General features: G+C 40.5%; 1 protein-coding gene across 1 annotated transcript in view; it reads left to right on the forward strand.

Moving 5' to 3' along the window:
• UBE2D2 (ubiquitin conjugating enzyme E2 D2) overlaps positions 1-24,412 on the forward strand; it is a 61,885-nt gene extending 37,473 nt beyond the window's left edge. Inside the window, exons 2-7 of the mRNA XM_005661722.3 lie at positions 4,903-4,965; positions 14,935-14,966; positions 15,046-15,123; positions 15,210-15,315; positions 21,731-21,824; positions 23,480-24,412. Of these exons, the coding sequence (XP_005661779.2) occupies position 4,965; positions 14,935-14,966; positions 15,046-15,123; positions 15,210-15,315; positions 21,731-21,824; positions 23,480-23,525 (357 nt within the window). The 5' untranslated portion in view covers positions 4,903-4,964 and the 3' untranslated portion in view covers positions 23,526-24,412. The remainder of the gene's footprint in view (positions 1-4,902; positions 4,966-14,934; positions 14,967-15,045; positions 15,124-15,209; positions 15,316-21,730; positions 21,825-23,479) is intronic.

Consider the following 25,377-nt stretch of genomic DNA (forward strand, 5'->3'; position numbering starts at 1 on the left):
GGCCAGTGGCCACGGCTTCGATTCGACCCCTAGCCGGGGAACCTCCATATGCTGCAGGAGCGGCCCTCAAAAGGCAAATAAAGACAAAATTAAAAAAAGAATCAGGTATTAAAACGTAGGTCATGGGAGTTCCTGTCTTGGCTCAGCAGAAACGAATCTGACTAGTTTCCATGAGGATGTGGGTTCAGTCCCCGGCCTCACTTGGTGAGTTGGAGATCCGGCATTGCTGTGAGCTTTGGTGTAGATTGCAGACACGGTTCAGATCCTGCATTGCTGTGGCTGTGGTATAGCTGGCAGCTGCAGCTCCAATTCGACTCTTAGCCTGGGAACTTCTTTATGCTGTGTGTGCAGCCCTAAAAAGAAAGGAAAAAAAAGTAGGTCAGTTCTGTGGCTCGGATTCAGTCCCTGACCCGGGAACTCTGTATGCCAAGGTATGACCAAAAAAGATTCAGAATATAGCAGTGTGTGTTTGTTTTTACCACATCCATAGCAGGGGAAGTTCCTAAGCCAGGGATCCAAGCTGTGCCATAGCAGTGACCTGAGCCATGGCAGTGACATGTTAACCCACTGAGCCACCAGGGAATTCACTGTTTAGATTGGCCAGGGCTAGGCGATAGGTTTGGGTTTGTGGTAGGTATTTTCTGTACTTTCAGTTGACTTGAGTTTTTTTTTTTTCCTTTTTTTGGTCTTTTTAAGGCCGCACTGGCGGCATATAGAGGCTCGGGGTCAAATCAGAACTACAGCTGCTGGCCTACACCACAGCCACAGCAATGCAGAATCCCAGCCATGTCTGTGACCTACACCACAGCTCACGACAACGCCGGATCCTTAACCTACTGAGCAAGGGCAGGGACCGAACCCGCAACCTCATGGTTCCTAGTCAGATTCGTTAACCACTGTGCCACAACGGGAACTCCTCCATCAATTTGTCTTTAAAATAGAAGGCAGTGTTATTGAAAGGTAAATAGAAAATATTTGAGGAGTTCCCACTGTGGCTCAGTGGCAGTGAACTAGACTAGTATCCTTAAGGATGTGAGTTCAGTCCCTGTCCTCGCTCAGTGGATTAGGGATTTGGTATAGATTGCACATGTGGCTTGGATCCTGTGTGACTGCTGTGGCTGTGGAACAGGCCGGCAGCTATAGCTCTGATTCAGCCCCTAGTCTGGGAACTTCCATACGCCATGGGTGTGGCCCTAAAAAGACTAAAAAAAAAAATTTTTTTTGAGTGTGCAAAGGGATTAAGTCTATCAGCACCTGATAATTTGAGATTCTTTAATTTTATACTGTCAGAAATTATAGATAACTATGAGTTACTATATTTACTGTTTTAAAAATTTGTAATTTTAAATGCCCTAGCACTTATTTTTATTTACTTTAATTAATTTATTTATTTATTTATTTTGCTTTTTAAGGCTGCACCCACTGCGTATGGAAGTTCCCAGGCTAGGATTGAATTGCAGCTGCAGCTGCTGACCTACGCCACAACCACAGCAACCTGGGATCTGAGCCGCATCTATGACCTACACCACAGCTAGGGGCAACACCATACCTTGACCCACTGAGTGAGGCCAGGGACTGAACCCACATCCTCGTGGATACTAGTTGGGTTCATTTCCACTGAGCCACAGCAGGTACTGCTAAATACCCTAGCAGTTATTTTAAAATACTAGCTTCAAGTATTTGGACACATAAATTAACATTTCTGTTGCAACTCTGGTAAGATAGGAGTGGGGCAAGGAGAATTCAATACTGTGGTAGTGACAGACTGCTTCCCTTCAGTGTGTCTTGAAAACAAGGAGCACACCTTATCTTTCTAAATCTTACCCTTTTCTTGATTTCATTTTGTGCTTCCTTTTGCCCTTCACCTTCCCTACACTTTGTCTTTCCAGTAGTCGGTTTTCTAGCATTATCTTTTGTCTCTGATGCTTAATTTTGTCAGATATAAAGCCAGTCAGAATTTCTTATACATCAAAATTTACTGGGGTACTTGTTAAAATTCATATTGTTAGGCTATTCTGTAGTTTCTGATTCAGTAGATGTGGTTAGAGCCTGAGAATCTGCATTTCTAATAAGTTTTCTTGTGATAATGATGCTGCTTTGCCAGGACCTCATTTTTGAGAGCTACTCCTGGTTTAGCTGTTCTTTCTTTGCAGTTCATTCCTTTTTTGGGTGTATGGTATGCAGTAGCTTGATGTGGGAATCTGAATTCCCAGACCAGGGCTTGAACCTGGGCCACAGTGGTGAAAGCTCCAAGTCCTGACCACTGGACCACCAGGGAACTCTCTGCAGGTCATTCTTAAAGGAAGTTAAGCTTAATTTCCTGGGCAATATTTAGATTCTCAAACATTCTCACTTGTACATTTTTAATATTTTTAGATTCATACTAAAAATAAAGCATGATATAGTAGAACATATAAAACACTCTAATTACTAATTACATATTTTCCTTGTTTTAGATACTTTGTGTCTTTTTTTATAAAAAATTAATTTTAGGAGTTCCCGTCGTGGCGCAGTGGTTAACGAATCCGACTAGGAACCATGAGGTTGCGGGTTCGGTCCCTGCCCTTGCTCAGTGGGTTAACGATCCGGCGTTGCCGTGAGCTGTGGTGTAGGTTGCAGACGCGGCTCGGATCCCGCGTTGCTGTGGCTCTGGCGTAGGCCGGTGGCTACAGCTCCGATTCAACCCCTAGCCTGGGAACCTCCATATGCCGCGGGAGCGGCCCAAGAAATAGCAACAATAACAACAACAACAACAAAAGACAAAAAAAAAAAAAAAAAAAATTAATTTTATTGAAATTATGATTGGTGGCCTAATGCTGTGAATCATAATCTCTGCTTAAATCTTCTCATCCTGATTATTACTACCAAAGATCCTTGATCTATATTGCAAAATTCAGAACTATTAAAACTTATCTTGGGGAGTTCCTGTTGTGGCACAGTGAAAACTCATCTGACCAGGAACCATAAAGTTGCAGGTTTGATCAAATGCGGCTCGGATCCCATGTTGCTGTGGCTGTGGTGTAGGCCAGCAGCTGTAGCTCCGATTGGACCCCTAGCTTGGGGACCTCCATATGTCCCAGGCACAGGCCTAAAAAGACGAAAGACCACAAAAACAAAAACAAACACTTGACTTTGGAGTTCCCTGGTGGCTCAGTGGGTTAAGGATCTGGTGTTGTCACTGCTCTGGTGCAGATTCCGTCCCAGGCCTGGGAACTTCCATATGCCGCATGCACAGCCAAACAAAACAGAACAGGACTTTATTTTTCTATTTTATGCTTTGCCCTCCAGGCTTACAGACAGGATAAAACAGAGTAATTGATGTACCCAAATGACTGGTTGAATAAGTTAACTCAGAAGAAGGGGCTTACAGAAATATCTATATGATGCAAATTAATTATATTTATGTAACTCATTAATGAGATTTGAAATAGTTCCTTGTTGTTGTTGGTATTTGCTTTTTAGGGCCCCACTCACAGCATATGGAGGTTACCAGGCTAGGGGATCGAATCCGAGCTACAGCTGCCAGCCTACAGCACAGCTACAGCAACGCAGGATCTGAGCCGTGTCTGTGACCTACACCACAGCTCACGGCAACGAAGGATCCTTAACCCACTGAACGAGGCCAGGGATCGAACCCGAAACCTCATGGTTCCTAGTCGGATTGTTTCCTCTGCGCCAAAATGGGAACTCCTGAAATAGTTTTTATTGTGCTTTTAAAATAAAAGATTTTTACTCTTTATACTGTTGTAGTCTTAAAATGCAATTAAAACTAGTCTTTCCTCAGAACTTGTTTTTATCTCAAATGCCAAGCCAAGGGGAAAGGGAATATAGTATGATTTCTTGCTTTGTGGCTTTTTGGGCATCCCCACCCAATAGCAAATGTCAAGTTTGTGGGGTTCGTGTGTTAAAATAGCAAAGAAGCTGGCAGCTAGTTGTAGAGCATTACTCCAAGTAGATCTGTCTCTGATTACAAAACTGATGGGTTATATTCAGCCAGTCTTTGTAATATATCCCTTTTTAAATTTTTTCTACTACTTTTGAAGCTCTGGTGGTTGGATATGAGCTGAAAACATATCAGCATCTTGTCAGGTGGTCTCATATAGATTGGAACATCTATGACTTCAAGTGCTTGTCTCAAGTGTAAACTAATAGTTCTGAGGTACAAAAGCTGGCTATGGATCTAAAACTAGTAAGCGAAGGTTACCTTAAAACAGTTTCTGTGCTTTGCTGTACAGCAGAAACTGACATAGCATTGTAAATGAACGATATTTTAATTAAAAACAATTTTTTTAAAGAAGACAGGAATTCACTTTGTGACACAGTGAAATGAATCCGACTAATATCAATAAAGATACGGGTTTGATCCCTGCCCTTGCTCAGTGGGTTAAGGATCTGGCATTGCCATGAGCTGTGGTATAGGTTGCAGACGTGGCTCAGATCCCACGTGGCTGTGGCTGTGGCCGTGGCATAGACTAGCAGTTGTAGCTCAGATTCGACTCCTTGCCTGGGAACCTCCTTGTGCCCCAGGTGGGCCCTAAAAAGCCGAAAACTAAAATAAATAAATAAAACAACATATATATTAAAAATAATAAAAATAAAACAATTTGTGATACTTTAGTACATTATACCTGTTTACCTTTCTTATATTTAATACCCCCTAAGCTCTGAACATTTGAAGCAAAAGTCGTCTACTTTTTTAAAACATGCATTTGCATTCAAGAATACTTTAAATATTTCATCAGGCTACCTCTCTCTGACTTGAAAAGGTGCTCCTTAAGTTAAAAACAAAGGAGCTTTACTGGTGGGACAGAGAATATTATTGGTTATTGGTAATAGAAACAGTTTTATTAATGCTTAAAAGTTACACTTATGTTGAATACATTTCTTTTTTCTCTCCTTAAGGAATTGAACGACCTGGCACGGGACCCCCAGCACAGTGTTCAGCAGGTCCTGTTGGAGATGATAGTAAGTATCTAAAAGGAAGGATAAAATAAAAGATTAAATGGTATAACAGTCTACCTCTGGGCGTTCAAGGTTATTTTGTATGAGGAGATAATTATGCAGTAGAAAAGAGGCAGTAGTTACCCTTACTTGCCCATGAAAGGTGCACTTTTATGTGTATCCCATCATCTTCTGTACTATTTATTACATCTTGAACCTCTTCTGTCAGACATTGTCTGTGTCGTTATCTTGGCTCCTTCTTACTTATCTATTGTTCCTTCTGGGTATTTCCCTGGGTCAGAATAGTTGAGCTTTTATCTACAACAAGCTATGGCTTTTTTTTTTTTTAAGTCTTTTTAGTGCCACACCCACAGCATATGGAAATTCCCAGGTTCGAGGTTGAATTGGAGCTGCAGCTACCAGCCTACACCACAGCTGCAGCAACTCAGGGTCCAAGCTGTGTCTGTAACCTATACCACAGCAAATGCTAGATCCTTAACCTAGTGAGTGAGGCCAGGGATTGAACTCATATCCTTATGGATACTAGTCAGGTTCATTACTGTTGAGCCATGACAGGAACTCCTTCTTTAATTTTTATTTATTTATTTATATTTGCTACTGTTCTCGAAGTAAGATAATCCTTTGTTTCCTGACCTTGGAACTTTAATATGCTGCAAGTATGGTCATGTAAAAATCCAAACCAAACCAAAACAAAAAAACCTTATGCTAGGAGTTCCTTTGTGGTCTAGTAGTGACTTGGCATTGTCACTGCTGTGGCTTGGGTTTCTGCTGTGGTTCAGGTTTGACCCCTGGCCAAGGAACTTCTGCTGTAGGCACTGCAAAACAACAAAACAAAACAAAATTAAAACATTAGGCTGAAAGACCTGTACTGTGAAATAACTATAAGATGCTGATGAAAGAAACTGAAGATTACACAGGTACCCTTAAAATGATCATACTATTCAAGGCAGTCTACAGATTTACTTCAATCCCTGTCAAATTACCAGTGGCATTTTCCACAGAACTAGAACAAAAAATTTCAGAATTTGAATGGAAACTTCGAAGACCCCAAATAGCTAAAGCAATTTCGAGAAAAAAGAATGGAGCTGGAGGAATCACAGTTCTTGACTTCAGACCATACTATAAAACTATAGTCATCAAAACAGTATGGTGCTGGCATAAAAACAGATATATAGATCAATGGAATAGCATAGAAAACCCAGAAACAAACTTACTCACTCTGGTCAATTTACAGTGGGGGAGGCAAGAGTATACAAGGGACAGTCTCTTAAATGAGTGATGGTGGGAAAACTGGAGAGCTAAAAGAATCAAATTAGAACATTCTTTAATACCATATACAAAATAAGCTCACAGTGGGTTAAAGATGTAAGACTGGACACCATAAAATTTCTAGAGGAAGACATAGGCAGAACACACTTTGACATAAATTGCAGCAATATCTTTTTAGGTCCATCGCTTAGAGTAATGGAAATAAAGATAAAAATAAACAAATGGGACTTAAAATCTTCTGCACAGCGAAGGAAACCATAAACAAAATGAAAAGACAGCCTATGGAGTGGGAGGAGATATTTCCAAAGAATGCAACCGACAGAGAATTAATTTTCAAGATGTATCATCGGCTTAATATTTTTTAGAAAGGTTACCGGAAGACCTAGACATAACCTTTCTCCAAAGAAAACATACAGATTGCCAATAGGCACGTGAAAAGATGCTTAATATTGCTAATAATTAGAGAAATGTAAAACAAAACTATGGCGAGGTATCACCTCACACTAGCCAGAATGGCCATTATTAAAAAGTCTACAAATAATAAATGCTGGAAAGAGTGTGGAGAAGAGTGAACACTATTGGTGGGAATATAAATTGGTGAAGCCACTGTGGAAAGCAGTATGGAGAGTCCTTAAAAAAAAAAGAAAAGAAAACTGGAGTTCTCATCGTGGCGCAGTGGTTAACAAATCCGACTAGGAACCATGAGGTTGCGGGTTTGGTCCCTGCCCTTGCTCAGTGAGCTAAGGATCCGGCATTGCCGTGAGCTGTGGTGCAGGTTGCAGATGCGGCTAGATCCTGCATTGCTGTGGCTCTGGCGTAGGCTGGCAGCTGCAGCTCTGATTGGACCCCTAGCCTGGGGACCTCCATATGCTGCGGGAGCCGCCCAAGAAATGTCAAAAAGACAAAAAAAAAAAAAAAGAAAGAACAAAGAAAAGAAAACCAACTAAAAATAGAGCTAACCATATGATCCAGTAATCCCACTCTTGGGCATAGATCCAGAGAAATCTCTAATTCAAAAAGATACATGCAGGGAGTTCCACTGTGGCCCAACAGGGTTGGCAGCATCTTGGGATTGCTGGGACACAGGTTCGATCCCCGGCCTGACACAGTGGGTTGGGGATCTGGTTGCTGCAGTTGCCGCTTGGATCTGATCCCTGGCCCAGGAATTCCATGTGCCAAGGAGTGGCCAAAAAAGGAAAAAAAAAAAAAAGAAAGATGTATGCAGGGAGTTCCCTCTCCACAGTGGATTTAATGATCTGGCTTGTCTCTGTGGTATTGCCAATACCATCCCTAGCCTGGCACAGTGTTGATGCAGCTGTGATGTAGGTCACAGATGTGACTCAGGTTGAATTCCTGGACTGAGAACTTCCATATGTCACAGGTACAGCTGAAAAAAGGGGAAAAAAAGATACATGTACCCCAATGTTCATAGCAGCACTATTTAATAGCTAAGATACGGAAGCAGTCTAAATGTCCATCAGCAGATGTATGGATAAAGAAGATGTATGTACACACACACACACACCCTGGAATATTAGTCATAAAAAGAATGAAACATTGCTATTTGCAGCAACATGGAACCTAGAGATTGTCATACTAAGTGAAATAAATCAGACTAATACGATGTCACTTGTATGTGGAATCTGAAAAAATGATACAAATGAATTTATTTACAAAACAGCAGTGGACTAACAGAAAACAAACTTACAGTTTCCAAAGAGGAAAGGGAGGGGCAGGTAAATTAGGAGTTTGGGATTAATGTATATACATTACTATATAGAAAATAGGTAAACAACAAGGTCCTACTGTATAGCACAGGGAACCATATTCAGTATATCATAATGATCTATAATGGAAAAGAATCTGAAAACTGTAAAACTGAGTCATCTAAAGCTGACACAACATTGTAAATCAACTATAATTTTTAAAAATTAAAAAAAATGCGAAACATAGAGAAGTCAGATATATAAGGCCACCTATTGCATGATTCCATTTATAATGAAATAGCCAGAGTAGGCGGATTCATAGAGACAGAGAATAGATAATGGTTGGCTTGGACTGGAGATTTGGGGGGAACAGGTAATAACTGCTAATAGATATGGGGTTTCTTTTTGGGGTGATGAAAATGTTCTAAAATTGTGATGGTTGCACAACTCTGAATATACTAAACACTGTTGAATTAAAACATTTTCATTGAGTGAGTTGTATGTGGAGTACCTCCTACCTTCTAAAAAAAATAAGGAAAAAACTCCTCCTTAGAGACAGAACAACTTCCTTAACTTCCTTATCTAGATAATGTTTGCTGATGTTATACTTAAAAATGTTCTGAGGAGTTCCCGTAGTGGCGCAGTGGTTAACGAATCCGACTAGGAACCATGAGGTCGAGGGTTCGGTCCCTGCCCTTGCTCGGTGGGTTAACGGTCCGGCGTTGCCGTGAGCTGTGGTGTAGGTTGCAGACGCGGCTCGGATCCCACGTTGCTGTGGCTCTGGCGTAGGCCAGTGGCTACAGCTCCGATTCGACCCCTAGCCTGGGAACCTCCATATGCCGCGGGAGCGGCCCAAGAAATAGCAACAACAACAACGACAAAAAGACAAAAAAAAAGAAAAAAAAAATGTTCTGAGTATTTGAAAACACTTGAGGATAAACTGCCATCAGAAAGTCTTGATCAGGAGTTCCCGTCGTGGCGCAGTGGTTAACGAATCCGACTAGGAACCATGAGGTTGCGGGTTCGGTCCCTGCCCTTGCTCAGTGGGTTAACGATCCGGCGTTGCTGTGAGCTGTGGTGTAGGTTGCAGACGCGGCTCGGATCCCACGTTGCTGTGGCTCTGGCGTAGGCCGGTGGCTACAGCTCCGATTCGACCCCTAGCCTGGGAACCTCCATATGCCGCGGGAGCGGCCCAAGAAATAGCAACAACAACAAAAGACAAAAAGACAAAAAAAAAAAAAAAAAAGACAAAAAAAAAGAAAGTCTTGATCAGGTCTTCTTGATGGGTTACATTAGGACAAAACAAAGTGTAACTGGCTAGCTAATGGTCACCTTTTATTGAAAGACAGAATTTAATCTTAGGCAGAATAGAGAGACTGTTAGCCAACTTGTAACTTTTGGAGCTCCTTTTCACTATCTGAGCTTTCAGATCTTCAGCACTACATGTTGTTATTGATGCTTAGTTTAAGAATAAAGTGGGACTGGAGTTCCCATCATGGCTCAGTGGTTAATGAATCCCAATAGGAACCATGAGGTTGCGGTTCGTTCCCTGGCCTTGATCAGTGGGTTAAGGATCCAGTGTTGCTGTGGCTCTGGTGTAGGCCGGCGGCTACAGCTCTGATTTGACCCCTAGCCTGGGAACCTCCATATGCCGCAGGAGCTGCCCAAGAAAAGGCAAAAAGATCAAAAAAAAAAAAGAATAAAGTGGGACACTACTTGTGCTTTCTTTTTAAAATATGCAGATTTTAACATACCATTGAATTTTTCCCCACTTTTCTGCAAAGCTGTGTCAAGCAGGAAAAAGTGTGCTTGCTTCTTGGAAGAAGTAAACTGAAGATTTATTAGTTGTATAATTTGTTTTATTTTGAACACTTACTGAATGCGACTCTCTTGAGATCTCCTTGAATTCAAGTGTAGTTCTCTCTCTCTCTCTCTCTTTTTTTTTTTTTTTTCGGCCACCCCTAGGCATATGGAGTTCCCAAGCCAGGGATCAGATCCGAGCCATAGTACAACCCAGGCTGCAGCTGCGGCAACACCAGATCCGCAATCCACTGTGTCAGGCCGGGGATCAAACCATTGTCCCAGAGGTCCCAAGACACTGCTGATCCCATCGCTCCACTGAAGGAACTCCCAAATGTAGGTCTCTTAAAAGTCTCAAACTGTGCACAAAATTTTGTGTAGTCTCAAACTATAACAAATATTCCTACTTTTTTTTTTTTTTTTTCTTTGTCCATGCCTGCAGAAGTTCCCAGGCCAGGGACTGAAGCTGCACCACAGCAGTGACAACATTGGATCCTTAACCTCCTTGGCCACCAGCGAACTCCTCCACTATTCTGTTTAACCTCAAAGCTTTATCGTTAAGGATGCTAGAGTAACCATTGAACTGTAAACTTCTCATTTAAATGCTCATTAAAGAGGAGGTTGCAGCAGGTTAGGGATCTGGCATTGCCACAGCTATGGTGCAGGCTGCGACTCTGGTGTGGGTTCCATCCCTGGCCCAGGAACTTCCACATGTCACCATAGCAGCCAAAAATAAATAAAAATTAAAAATAAACTCTCATAAAAGGGGTTTGTAGCTTTCAGTTTGTGTAACAGTATCAAATGTAAGGTGGTTGGTGGGAGGTTTTTTGGTTACTGTTTTTTACTCTTTTTTTTTTTTCTTTTTTTGCTTTTTTAGGGCCGTACCTGCAGCATGTGGAGGTTCCCAGGCTAGGGTTTGAATCAGAGCTGCAGCTCCCAGTCTGCACCATAGTCACAGCAGCAGGGGATCTGAGCCGCGTCTGCGACCTACACCACAGCTCACGCCATAGTTCTTGTCATGGCTCAGCAGTAGTGAACTCAGCTAGCATCTGTGAGGGCTCAGGTTCGATCCCTGGCACCGCTTGGTGAGTTAAGGATCTAGCGTTGCCATGAGTTTTGGTGTTGATCAAAGACATGGCTTAGGTCTGATACTGCTGTGGCTGTGGTGTAGACTGGCACCTGCAGCTCAGATTCTGCCCCTAGCCTGGGAACCTCCATATGGCTCGGGTATGGCCCTAAAAAGAAACACAAAAACAAAAACTTGAGTGAATTTTTATTTTCAAAAAGTTCCTAAGACTGGTCCTTAAATGCTTTTTCTTTTTTTAAATAGATGTTCTTTTAAAATATAGCAGTGTTGGAGTTTCCTTTGTGGCTCAGCAGGTTAAGAACCCAACATAGTCTCTGTGAGGATGCAAGATTGATCCCTGGCCTCAACTCAGTGGGTTAGGGATCTGGGCATTGCCACAGGCTGTGGCATAGGTCACAGATGTGGCTTGGATCCAGCCTACCTGTGGCTGTGCTGTAGACATGCAGCTGCAGCTCCAATTCAACCCCTAGCCTGGAAACTTCCATATGCCACGGGTGCTGCCGTAATGTCTATGCTTATGGCCAAATATTTTACCCTGTAACTGTTTCTGGAGTTCTTTCCACTTGGAACCTGTAGGGGTTGGACTATATACAAAACTTTGTAATTTGATGCAAGTAAGATATTCTCTCAGTAACTTTTTTACTTTTTAAAAAGCGCTTCCAGAGTTCCCATCATGGCGCAGCGGAAGCAAATCTGACTAGGAACCATGAGGTTGTGGGTTCCACTCCTGGCCTCGCTCAGTGGCTTAAAGATCTGGCGTTGCTGTGAGCTGTGGTGGAGGCCGAGGACTTGGCTCGAATCTGGCATTGCTGGGGCTCTGGCGTAGGCCGGCGGCTACAGCTCAGATTAGACCCCCAGCCTGGGAACCTCCATATGCCTCGGTATGGCCCTCAAACGACAAAAGACTAAATTTAACAAACACTGAGTTCCACTTAGAGCTAGGAGTCTAGGAGAGCTCCAGAGGAAGATCTAAGTCAGTGATTCTAATGAGTATTGTATTTAACCAGTGTGATGGAAGATTTAAATGGTAGGTCTTGAGACATTTTCACTAATTAAGTTAATGTATTTTTATTTTGTCTTTCTCACCTTTTGTTGGTATTGTACAGTCTAGATCATTTTAACAAGAGATGTAGTGATCTCAGTTGCTATATTAGCAGTTTCATTCTTCCTTTTCCCTCTTACTTTTTTTAGTTTATTAAAGTATAGTTGATTTACAGTGTTAATTTCTGCTGTATAGCAAAGTGATTCAGTAATGTATGTACATTCTTTCCTTTTTTTTTTTGCCTATGCCCTTGCCATACAGAAGTTCCCAAGTCAGATTGAACCACATGATAGTGGTGACAATGCTGAATCCTTAACCCATTGAGCCACCAGCAGACTCCCATACAATCTTTTCTACATTGTTTTCCCTTTGGTTTATTACAGAATATCAAATATAGTTCCCTGTGCTATACAGTAGTACGTTGTTGTTTATCCATTCTGTATATAATAGTTTGCATCTGTTGATTCCTAACTCCCAATTCATCCCTCCCCCTTGACAACCACAAGTCTGTTCTCTGTGTCTGCCTCTCACTCTTATTTTACTTGTTTTGGCCATACCCAAGGTGTGTGGAAGTTCCCTGGGCAGGGATTGAACCAGTTACATAACGGTGGCAACACTGGATCCTTAACCATTAAACCAACAGGGAACTCCTTTCACTCTTACTTTAAAGACAGCCCTATGGGAGTTCTCTTGTGGCGCTGCAGGTTAAGGATCTGGCATTGTTACTGCAGTGACTCGGGTCACTGCTGTGGTATGGATTTGATCTCTGGCCAGGGAACTTCCACGTGTCAAGGGCGAGGCCAAAAAATGACAGCCCTGTGAATATCCTCTTGCTCATTTTTTTTTTTTTTTGTGACAGTATTTGACCCTTTATTTATAAAGGTGAAGACAAATAGTAAATAAAAGCTGGCATTTGGGTGTTAATTGGTTTTTATTTAGAACTTTGAATGCTAATGCTTTATATAAGTTTAATTGTATTGGGGAATATTAGGCAAATATGATTTACTAACCTAGAGATGAGCTACAGCTGAATGCAGTAGTCTGTTGATGTTGCTTATAGAGTTCTCAACAAGAGTCTTGTTCAAATACACTAGATTATCTTGAACTTTCTGGAGTGCCAGATAATGAAAGAGATTACATTATTACTTATTGATCTTTTCACATCTTCTTTTAGGAAGGGTGTCTTTTCTATAATTGTAAATGTTCTAGTTACTAGCTTGTCAGATAAAATTAGGACTTAGAAAATAGTTAATGATTAACAAAGCCGACTAGGAACCATGAGGTTGTGGGCTCTATCCCTGGCCTTGCTCAGTGGGTTAAAGATCAGGCGTTGCCATGAGCTGTGGTGTAGGTTGCAGACGAGGCTCGGATCTGGTGTTTCTGTGGCTCTGGAGTAGGCTGGCAGCTACAGCTCCAATTAGACCCCTAGCCTGGGAACCTCCATATGGTGCGGGTGCAGCCCTAAAAAAGGCCTAATAAATAAATAAATAAATAAATAAATAATAGTTAATGAAAATTTTAACTTAGGGGTTTTTTTTTTAAGTACACTTCAATATTTGTATATTTTTATTATCTAAGTGCTTTAGTCCTCTTTTTTAATTCCTTAATTGGTTCTTAACAACCCTTAAGAAGAATGCAGGTATAGGAATTCCTGCTGCCAGTTAAGGATCCTACATTGCCACAGCTGGGTCATAGGACACAGCTGTAGTTCAGATTTGATCCCTAGCCCAGGAACTTCTGTGCTACAGGTGTGGCAAAACAAACAAAAAACATTTCCTTATTAAACGAGTTTATAATTTATTTGGATTATCCCTAGAGTTTGTAATCTTTGTCTACCTTGAGACTTTCAGATGATGTTTTCTTTTCTTTTTTTGTCTTTTTAGAGCCACACCCACGCATATGGAAATTCCCATTCTAGGGGTGGAATCAGAGCTACAGCTGCTGGCCTACGCCACAGCCACAGCAGCTCAGGATCCCACAGCAATGCCAGATTCTTAACCCACTGAGCAAGGCCAGGGATCAAACCCCTGTCCTCATGGATACTAGTCCAGTTCATTAGCACTGAGCCACCGCAGGACCTCCGATGTTTTCTTTATTTCTTTATTATTGTACTGGTAATTCTAAAGACTTACACAGGAGAACTGTTGGAAATTTACTGTTTTGCTCTATACCAGTATTATAAAAGGAGTGTATTAAATTTAAGTGTGTTGAGGAAATGATAAAACACGTCAAAGCGTTGAATCTTGTGGGGTTTTTTTTTTACCCTTTGAGGTAAGGAAATGCTAATTTAAAAGTGAAACTTCAGGAGTTCCCGTTGTGTCCCAGTGGTTAATGAATCCGACTAGGACCCATGAGATTGCGGGTTCAATCCCTGGCCTTGCTCAGTGGGTTAAGGATCTGGCATTGCCGTGAGCTGTGGTGTAGGTCGCAGATGTGGCTGGGATCCCGAGTTGCTGTGGCTCTGGCGTAGGCCGGCAACTACAGCTCCAATTAGAGCCCTAGCCTGGGAACCTCCATATACCACAGGTTCGGCCCTAGAAAAGGCAAAAAGACCAAAAAAAAAAAAAGTGAGACTTCAGATGTCAAGAATTTTGTCTCCCTGACATGAATTTCTGTTTTCTCTGTTCAGACTTCAGCTTGATTTAGATTCCTCACCCTGCCCAGCACTCATCCTATTGGTTATAAGTGAACTGAGAGTAGATGGGAAATGACAATTTTTTTTTTTTTTTTTTGTCTTGCTATTTCTTTGGGCCGCTCCGCGGCATATGGAGGTTCACAGGCTAGGGGTCGAATCGGAGCTGTAGCCACTGGCCTACGCCAGAGCCACAGCAACGCGGGATCCGAGCCGCGTCTGCAACCTACACCACAGCTCACGGCAACGCTGGATTGTTAACTCACTGAGCAAGGGCAGGGACCGAACCCGCAACCTCATGGTTCCTAGTCGGATTCGTTAACCACTGCGCCACGACGGGAACTTTTTTTTTTTTTTGGTCTTTTATGACAAATTATTATGGTGTAGATACACTTGTGGATATTGCTTCATGGTGGTGTTTTGTTTTCTTTTTCAGTGTTCCATTGGCAAGCTACAATAATGGGGCCAGTAAGTATTCAGATTAATTTCAGAATAAGTAGTTTATGTAATTTGCTCATTTTAATCCATCTTTTCTTATTATCAACAGAATGACAGTCCCTATCAGGGTGGAGTATTTTTCTTGACAATTCATTTCCCAACAGATTACCCCTTCAAACCACCTAAGGTAATTGGGATATGGCAATTGTTTTTTCATTTGCTTTCTACAATACTAATGAAACAGTTTACCAAAAGTTTTCCTTGTTTTGATAGGTCGCATTTACAACAAGAATTTATCATCCAAATATTAACAGTAATGGCAGCATTTGTCTTGATATTCTACGGTCACAGTGGTCTCCAGCACTAACTATTTCAAAAGGTAATGGAATAGTATTTGATGTCAAGATAAAGCAATGGTGATTTTTGTCTTTTTAAGATTATTTATTTTTGGAGTTCCCTAGTGGCCTAGTGGTTAAGGATCCAGCATTGTCACTGCTGTGGCTCAGGTCACTGCTGTGGTGCAGGTTCAGTCCTTGGCCCAGGAACTTCTGCATGCTATAGGTGTGGCTAAAAAAAAAAAAAAAAGTTTACTTTTGAAAAGATTACTCGGGTATTCCTTTTACGAGGAGGTAGTAATTACCCTTATTCGTGGGTAGGCCTTTAGGCCACTGGTGAGAGTTGGATATTCAAGCCTAGGTATTCCTTGGTGTCGTGACTGCTCTGTCCGTTGTTTTTGCTTTTCAGGCATAGGTTGGAATATAGCCATTTGGTATGAGTGTTTCTTCAGAGCATAAAGTGGAAAAGAAGTAATGTCTCTTTCAATCTTGAGATTCATGAATGTTCCAGAGTTGGAAATAACAGCTCTTGTAGAGGAATGCTTGAGCTATAAACATTTGAAGAATAAAGTATAGGTGAATTCATATTCACTCTTTATGGTTTCTGTCAGGACCAGAATCATCTTCTAAGATAATCAATTTAATATAAATTTTTGTTTGCTCATTTTAATCTTTAGTATATTGTCCTCTGTGTATGTGTTTTTGAAAACATGTAAAGTTTCTGACTTTGTGATGAAAGATCCAGTAGTTATTCTAAATAAGACCTGTTTATATAAATAGGTTGGGCATTTTTTTATATCCCTGAACTAAACATTATCTTACTTGTTGATTTGAGATTGTGCAACCACTCAACATCATATCCAAATGAAATCACAAGTGGATTAAATGTTGTCAAAATACAAATACAAGAAATAGGTGCAAATATGATAATGGGCTAATATATTTAAAAGTTGTGAAGAACAGGAGTTCCCATTGTGGTGCAGTGAAAACGAATCTGTGTAGAACCATGAGGTGATTCCTGGCCTCACTCAGTGGGTTAATGATCTGGCATAGCCATGAGCTGTGCTGAAGGTTGCAGATGCGGCTTGGATCTAGCATTGTTGTGGCTCTGGCATAGGCCAGCAGCTACAGCTCTGATTAGATCCCTAGCCTGGGAACCTGCATATGCCGCAGGTGCAGCCCTAAAAAATAAAAATAAAAAAGTAAAAGTCGTGAAGAACATTTAAATTAGTAAGCGGAAAAACCTAGATCCCAGTGGATGAACAGCCAGAAAGGAACAAAATAATCAAGGAAATGCAAATTAAAATAAGTTCTCATTTTTCATCTTTTAAATTAACAAATATTGGATATTAAAGATATTAATCCATCAAAAGTAAATGTTTATGAAGTATTTTAAAACGAATGCTTATATAGATAGAAGTATAGATTTGTATAGTCCAGTTTGCTAGTTAAAGATAATAAGAGACTTAATCATTTAATACCCTTTGACCCATATGTACTAAGAAAACAAGCCCAAATGCTAAAAGCACTTTTCTGTGCAAGTGCATTTGCTTTTTTTTGTTGGTTTTTTTTTTGTTGTTGGTTTTTTTGCTATTTCTTGGGCCGCTCCCGCAGCATATGGAGGTTCCCAGGCTAGGGGTCCAGTCAGAGCTGTAGCCGCCAACCAACGCCAGAGCCACAGCAACGCAGGATCCAAGCTTCGTCTGCAACCTACACCACAGCTCACAGCAACGCCGGATCGTTAACCCACTGAGCAAGGGCAGGGACCGAACCCGCAACCTCATGGTTCCTAGTCGGATTCGTTAACCACTGCGCCACGACGGGAACTCCTGCATTTGTGACGTTATTTCTGAAAATTAGAAATTATGTATAGGTTCAACAGTAGAGGAAAAAAAATGTATTGGTTCTGGCATATGCATTCAAAAGAGTATTATTCATCCTCATAAATATTGTGGAAAATGGGAAGGTATAGTGAAAATAGCATAAAAGTGATAAAACCTTATACATTGTAATTTAAGTTGTATAGGAAGTACATTAAGTAGCTAGAAAGAAATAGTTTAGAGAGTTCCTGTTGTGGCTCAGCAGTAACAAACCCAGCTAGTATCTGTGAGGACATGACTTTGATCCCTGGCCACTGCTCAGTGTGTTAAGGACCCAGAGTTGCTACGAGCTGTGGTATCGGTTGCAGATGCAGTTTGGATCTGGCTTTGAAAGCAAAAATGCAGTTAAGTTCCTTGTAAGCACCTAAATAATTGGAATAAAGGCATTTTTGTAAAAAATTTTAGATATTTGCCATGTTATAATCATGTCAAGGCTTGTATATGCTAGCAAGTTAATTTTGTGAAGGAAACAAAAACTCTGGGGCATTAAATTTAAATTTCTGGGGCCCTCAGAGTTCCTGTCGTGGCTCAGCAGTTTAAAGACCTTACATGGTCTCTGTAAGGATGCAGGATTGATCCCTGGCCTCACTCAGTGGGTTAAGGATCTGGCGTTGCCATGAGTTAGTGTGTAGGACCCTGACATGGCTCAGATCCCACGTTGTTATAGCTATGCTGTAGGCTGGCAGCTGTAGCTCTGATTCTACTGCTAGCCTGGGACTTCCATATGCCGCAGGTGTGGCCCTAAAATTAATTAATTAATTTCTGGGGTCTTGAGCAAAAATACAAACAAAAAATCAGGGGACCACATTTTTTAAGATTGTGACTTAAAGGCGTTCCCATCGTGGCTCAGTGGTTAACGAACCCAACTAGCATCCATGAGGACACGGATTTGATCCCTGGCCTCGTTCAGTGGGTTAAGGATCCAGTGTTGCTGTGAGCTGTGCTGTAGGTTGCAGATGTGGCTTGGATCTGGTGTGGCTGTGGCTTTGTTGTAGGCTGGCAGCTACAGCTCCAATTTTACCCCTAGCCTGGGACCCTCCATATGCCTCAGGTGTGGCCCTAAAAAGACAAAAGACAAAAAAAAATTGTGACTAAAATAATTTTCTAGGTAAGTGGCCCCTTTTCTTTTTGTAGGCCTCTTTGCAATTCACAGTCTGCTTGTGGAAGTTTCATATGACTGTTGTGATTCCCTGGCCTGGTCACTCTTCTTTTATTTACTAAATAGCAGTGGCGATATTAATCTAGATATAAATGGGGCCAAGAGATGTGGGGATGTGTGTGTGTGTGTGCGTTGGGGAGTAGGGGGAGGTCTAGATAGCTGAAATTGTTAACATAGCTTTTTTTCCTTCCCCTTTTGTACCTGGTGTTGACTTTTCAGTTATTCTGAATCATAAGGGCTGTTAATTTATTCAACTTGATTAGCTATCTTTTTTTTTTTTTTTTTTTTTCTGGATAGCTATCTTTGAAAATAACTGCAGTGCCATTTTGTTGAATTTGGTTATATCAAGATACTTAGATTTAGTGTTTTAAGGACTCTTATGTAAATTAATGTATGGGTAAGCAGGCCTGAATCCTTTGTGTGATATTAATTATCCCTTTTACATAGTCTGTTTTTGAGGGTAATGATCTTCACCTTAAGGTTGCTCCACTTTGATTGTATATAGGTAAGGGACCTAAATCCACAAAAAACTTGGAAGCAGACAAGTACACTATAAAGCCACTTGATGTTACTTCTTAGAACTGGAAGTGACTCTGGGTTACAACACTAATGAAAATGTGTGTGTACTGGTGTAGAATGTATGTATCGGTGAAAATACAGTCACTTCCGTGAGGAGTCTCTGCAGGCTGTACATATAGAAATTATTCTCTTTATAGAGAAAAGCATAATGCATTATGAGCCAAAATCAATATTCTACTAATTAAAGGAACAAAAAGGAACTCCTATCGTGGCTCAGATGTAACAGATCTGACTAGTATCCATGAGGATGTACGTTCTATCCCTGGCCTCAATCAGTGGGTTAAAAGATCCAACATTGCTGTGAGCTGTGGTGTAGGTCACACTCGGCTCAGATCCGATGTTGCTATGGCTGTGGTGTAGGCCAGCAGCTGCAGCGCTGAATTAACCCCTAGCCTGGGAACTTCATATGCCATAAGTGCGGCCCTAAAAAATAAAAACAAAAAAAAAAAAAATAAAGGAAGAATCCTTTCACTAGATCCAGATAACCACCGCCTTACCTTCCTTTTCTGGAAAGAAAGTGAGAAAAGTTATTTATTTAAAATTTGTCTTTTTAGGCGTTCCCGACTTAGCAGTGGTTAACGATTCTGACTAGGAAACATGAGGTTGCGGGTTCGATCCCTGACCTCGCTCAGTGGGTTAAGGATCTGGCGTTGCTGTGAGCTGTGGTGTAGGTTGCAGGTGCAGCTTGGATCCCGCGTTGCTGTGGCTCTGGCGTAGGCCGGCAGCTCCAGCTCCAATTAGAGCCCTAGCCTGGGAACCTCCATATGCCAAGGGTGTGGCCCTAGAAAAGACAAAAAAAAATAAAAATTTAAATTTAAAAAAAAGTAAAATTTGTCTTTTTAAAATGGTACAAATGAACTTATTTACAGAGCAGAAATAGACTCACAGACATAGAAAACAAACTTATGGTTAGGTGAGAGGGGTGAGAGGGCAGGGAGAGGTAAACTAGGAGTGTGGGATTAATAGGTACCTACCTACTATATATGAAACATAGAAACAACAAGGTGCTACTGCATAGCACAGGGACCTATATTCAGTATCTTGTAATAAACTACAGTGCAAAGAATATGTACATATATAATTGAATCACTTTGCTGTATGCCTGAACTAACACAACATTGTAAATGCACTATAGTTTAATTAAAAAAAATTTTTGTCTTTTAAAAATTGCGTTATTAAAATAATTGGAAGAGTAATAAGTAAAGGGAATTTATAACACATACTAATTTGGTAATGTGTCTAATTTTGGATGAAGAATCAGTTCTGTTCTTGCCAACTAAATAGGCAAGACAAGTTTCTTCTTCTTTAGTCAATAATTTTCATGAACGTTCAAAAATCTATAATCCCTGTTGTCATTTCCAGGAAATACATGAAATCTTTCCTAATTGCTGTTAGAATGTTCTGTGCTTGAAGAGGGCATCAGGTGATACACCTGACAATGGGAAGAGAAGATGTTTTGGGAATGCCATCTGCCAGAATTGTGGGCAACAGGAATGAAGAGTCAGAAAACATCTTTCCTGATGTTTTTTATTTTCCGTATACTCTTAAGGCAAGGAAATAGCTTTTTTGTTAACAACTGAATGATAAAGGGCATTTAAACTTTCTTTATCTCTCAGAAGCCCTTGATCTCTGTAGAATAGATTGGATAGGAAAATGAATAAATCTTTGTCGTGCTGAATTTGATATTTTGAGAGTAAAGTAGCTTCTGAATCGTCTCTTGCCACAGAACATTAGAGAGAAATAAGATAGCTGAGTTCTGTTAGCATCAGAATAGAAGTATTGGAATATATTTCAGCATATCAGAGGCCACTGGATTTAATGCAGTAAGTGGCCTTGGCCTCCTCTTTGCTTTCAATAAGGAGTATATATAAGAAGCTAATTGGGGAGTTCCCGTTGTGGCTCAGTGGTTAATGAATCCGACTAGGAACCATGAGGTTGAGGGTTCAATCCCTGGCCTCGCTCAGTGGGTTAAAGATACAGCGTTGCTGTGGCTCTGGTGTAGGCCAGTGGCTGCAGCTCCGATTCGACCCCTAGCCTGGGAACCTCCATGTGCCATGAGAACGGCCCTAGAAAAGGCAAAAAAATAATAATAATAAGTAAATGAATTGGTATATATGTATATGTGACTGGGTCACCTTGCTGTACAGTAGAAAATAGAACACTGTAAACCAGCTATGAATGGAAAAAATGAAAAGCATTTAAAAAATAATTTAACAAATTGGAACAGAGGTCAAGATCTACGACTGAGATTTGTCTTCTACATTCCAGGTTGTTGCTAAAAAAGTGGCTTAGATTCTAAATCATTACTGAAATTAATTTGAGACTTTAGTTAGAGATATGTTGTATCCTTTGTACTAAGTGTGATCAGCCCTATTTGGGGGCCAAGTACTGGCCTTTAGGTTCTTAAACTAAATTGTTTTCATCTAAAAATGAAACAGATCCATTGCATCTGAGTATAATACCTGCCATTGAGAAAGCAGTGATTGTTGCATTTCTGACTAAAAGCATTCAGAGTGTGGTTGTCTTTGGAATTTTGAAAGCCATTTATCCTAGGATTTGAAAGACCTGGATTCTAATTCCACTCTTAATTATTCACTCACCAGGGACATTGGTCAAGACACTTCACCAGCCTGGGCCAGCTTCCTTAGAGGTTTAAGCATAAAGAAATCTTAGAATCTTTGTTGATTACTGTTACTGGAAAGCTAGCTAGAGCTTACAGAGCTGCTGGGCACTACAGTATAAAATAGGTTCTTAGAGTTTTCTCTTGTGTTGGCATCTCATGTTTCTTTCAGCCTTTTTGCTTTTATTCACTGCTAATTTATACTTTTTTTTTCATTCTAGTACTCTTGTCCATCTGTTCTCTGTTGTGTGATCCCAATCCAGATGATCCTTTAGTGCCTGAGATTGCTCGGATCTACAAAACAGATAGAGAAAAGTAAGTATAGTCTCCATTCAGAAGAGCGTCTGTGGTAGGGTAGAGGTGTTTGAGCCTGAGGGCTGCGTATGGATCAGATACTTAAAATGGAGCCCTAATATACTCACCTGGAGACAGAAGAGAGGAGTATTTGCATTGAGTATCATCATAAGTAGATGATTTTATCTCTGATCATTTCATATAATTCCTACTGTCTTGAAAAACTTTTCTACAGTATATTTTCTAACAGCTTTATGTCTTCTGCTTGGCTTTTGATATGTAAAGCATTTTGCCCATTTGTCTTAGGTGAGTATCTGTAAATTAATGGGAAAAGGGAATTGATCTTCTACCTTTTGGAATAACCTAAAAAATAAAGTGAATAAATGCTACAGATATGACAGCCCCAAATTTCCTTTAAAACAAAACTTGGTATAAAATTTACATAATTAAAATTATATTGTGAATTACTGAAGAGTGGTCAGGGTATCAGAAGAGAGAGTCACTGAAAGTTGTATCTTTTGTGTATTACTCAATAAGATTGAGGGAGGAAATAGTGGGGTAATTTTCTAAAGCTAAAATATAGTAAATAATAATTTGAATTATTTGTTAGGCACATAGATAAAATAGTTTTAAAGGGAACTACACTGAGAATGCAGAACACTACCAGCCGTTGTTTCTTAGTTTAGTTTTTTCTGTATTTAGGTCTGAATAGTATCTATAGCTGTGTATTCCTGGCAGCATTCAGAATAAAATTAGATCATCCTTTTTCTATTTGTGACCTTACAAATAAAATTTTTTGGTTAGAGAACCATTTTGTCCAATATCCAGAATTATGAGAGTTTTTCTCAAGTCATTGTGGTCGTGGTCAGCAGAGTCTTTTTATTTTATTTTTGTCTTTTTGCCATTTCTTGGGCCGCTCCCGCGGCATATGGAGGTTCCCAGGCTAGGGGTCTGATCGGAGCTGTTGCCGCCCACCTACGCCAGAGCCACAGCAACGCGGGATCCGAGCCACATCTGCAACCTACACCACAGCTCACGGCAACACCGGATCCTTAACCCACTGAGCGAGGCCAGGGATCGATCGAACCCGCAACCTCATGGTTCCTAGTCGGATTTGTTAACCACTGAGCCATGACGGGAACCCCCCAGCAGAGTATTTTTAATCAAAGAATTAAAAGAACCTTTTGCCCTGCTTATTTTACTACTAGAATTTCTTCTGGAGAGATAAACCCATTTATTTTAGCGACCAAATTGTTAAAATAAAATCTGCCAGAACCTACAGTTTAATTGATACCGGGGAAAGTATTATGTCAGTTTAATCATTATTATATGATTTTAAGAACCATATAATGTAGAATTGTATTGTTTCAAGGGCTCCAAATAAATGAATCAGGGCTTGAAGATCTTCTCCTAGAAATGCATCGATCAGGTTTAGACTAAGGGGAATGCTAGAAAATGTAAAATTTAATTAGAGTCCTGTTTTAGTAGCATTTACAGGACATTTCCCACTGTTATTGAATAAATGCTTGTAGGAAGTTTGGAGTAGGAAGATGTCTTAGCCTGAATGTACTGTAAGTTATTCTCCTCAAGTTACTAGATGGGATAATGAATTAATTCTGTTGCTTTCGAACTAACTCCTCACCTGTGTTAAGCCAAGCTTCTTTTTGTGTGTACAGGTACAACAGAATAGCTCGGGAATGGACTCAGAAGTATGCGATGTAATTAAAGAAATTATTGGATAACCTCTACAAATAAAGATAGGGGAACTCTGAAAGAGAAAGTCCTTTTGATTTCCATTTGACTGCTTTCTATGAGCCCACGCCTCATCTTCCCCTGTGCACATGTTTACCTGATACAGCAGTGCTGCGTGTTGTACATACTTGGAACCACAAACTAGAAATACTGTACTTCTGTACCAACATTGCCTCCTAGCAGAGAAGTGTGTGTGTGACAAGCCAGTTCTCCAGGCATAACCTAGGTGTGAGACTAAAAGCTTTCCTTATTGACTTAATTTGGATAACGGCAAGGTGAGGGTTGGTGGGTATGGTGTGTGCTTGGATGGAGAAGAAAAGCTCCACTGACCTGTAGGAGATTGTTTTTTAAGTGAAATCCTATTAAACTCAAAACAGTTATGAAAAGCAAGGTGAAGAACACAAAGCTGTTTCTGTATTCCTTTTATTCCGAAGGACCTACGTACGTCTTAGGTGACAGTTATGACCAACCAGCTTAAACTCTACCCACGTCCTGTATTTGAAGGTCTAAGTTTAACTGGTCAACATTGAAATGGATCGGAGCTATTAGTACAGAAAGTGTGATGGGCTTTGTTCCCAGCTCTTTTACATCGCCCCCCCTTCACCCTTCCTCCCTCAGCCCCTCTTTCTCTCGTCCATATTCTTTGGTTTGTATGTGGTTTCTCAGTTAATACATAGCTAATAGCTCTTATTTTTCTTATGTTTTTAACTGCTTAGGTCTATCTGGATGTAAGGGTGAAAATTCACTTGATGGAAATACTTGTGTATATTTAAAGACCCAACTGCTCCTCTGGAGCTTGTACGTTCAAGAATGATTAATCTGTGTAATAAACTGATTACTACAGTCATTACATATAATTTTGTGTGAATAGGCTTTTTGATTTTTTAAGAATTTTGTTTAGCTGAGTGTAGTGGTGGATTTTTTCCCACCTCTGAAATGTTTTCATTTATATTGGTTGCATTTCAAAATCATGAAACAGTTCCAGCTTACATAGTAAAAAGGTTATCTTGAAAGTAATTTTACTGAGCAAGATAAGAACATAAGCTTAAAGGCATTTCCGTGAGACCTATATGTGCAGTATTCCAGGAACATGACTATTGAACTAAATAAGAAATTTGCGTTATTATTGAAACTCAGCTGCATTTCACTAAAACCTTGTGATATTCCTTTGGTACATAGGACATGAAACGAAAGCCTTGCTGTGTGGTAAGTTGAGCTTCTGTGATCGTGAGTAGAAAAGAGCAACATTGACCAAACCTGGGAAACATGAACGCAGTCTTGTATTGGAGGGTCTCTATAATTACTTTGCACACACATTGCAGGATGTTCATCCAGTTCTAAATTGTACCGTCTGTGGCTTTTTGAAGTCTTCCCTTGACTCTAGTAAAATGTAGTTTGAAACTTGTAAACAACTGTGTTTGCCAGAAACATCGTTCATGTGAACTAGGCAAGTTTGCTTTTTTTCCCCTACTTCACCTAATCTAAATGTAAACCAGGCCAGCCTGAAAACTGTGGCTGATGCTCTCTAGCCATCAGCATCTTTGAAATGCATCTTTACACTCTTGCACCAAAATTGAGGAATAAATGTCCACTGCTTTTGGTTTTAAACTTAATTTGTCTTATCTCTAGTGTTACTGCCCCATCTCAGAACCAAAGTGTGATACCTGAAACCTTTTAAAGTGCTGTTTTAACTGCTGGCTACTTAGTATTAGCATCTGTAGCATCTTTGCCCTTGCAAAGGTTTGACTGTTAATAGTTGAAGGAGAAGGAGTTAGAATTGAGCTCTAACCTGAATTTACTCTGAATTCTCAGTGTCATAGGT

Source organism: Sus scrofa, chromosome 2 (genome assembly GCF_000003025.6).
Source record: "Sus scrofa isolate TJ Tabasco breed Duroc chromosome 2, Sscrofa11.1, whole genome shotgun sequence".
Classification (NCBI taxonomy): Eukaryota; Metazoa; Chordata; class Mammalia; order Artiodactyla; family Suidae; genus Sus; species Sus scrofa.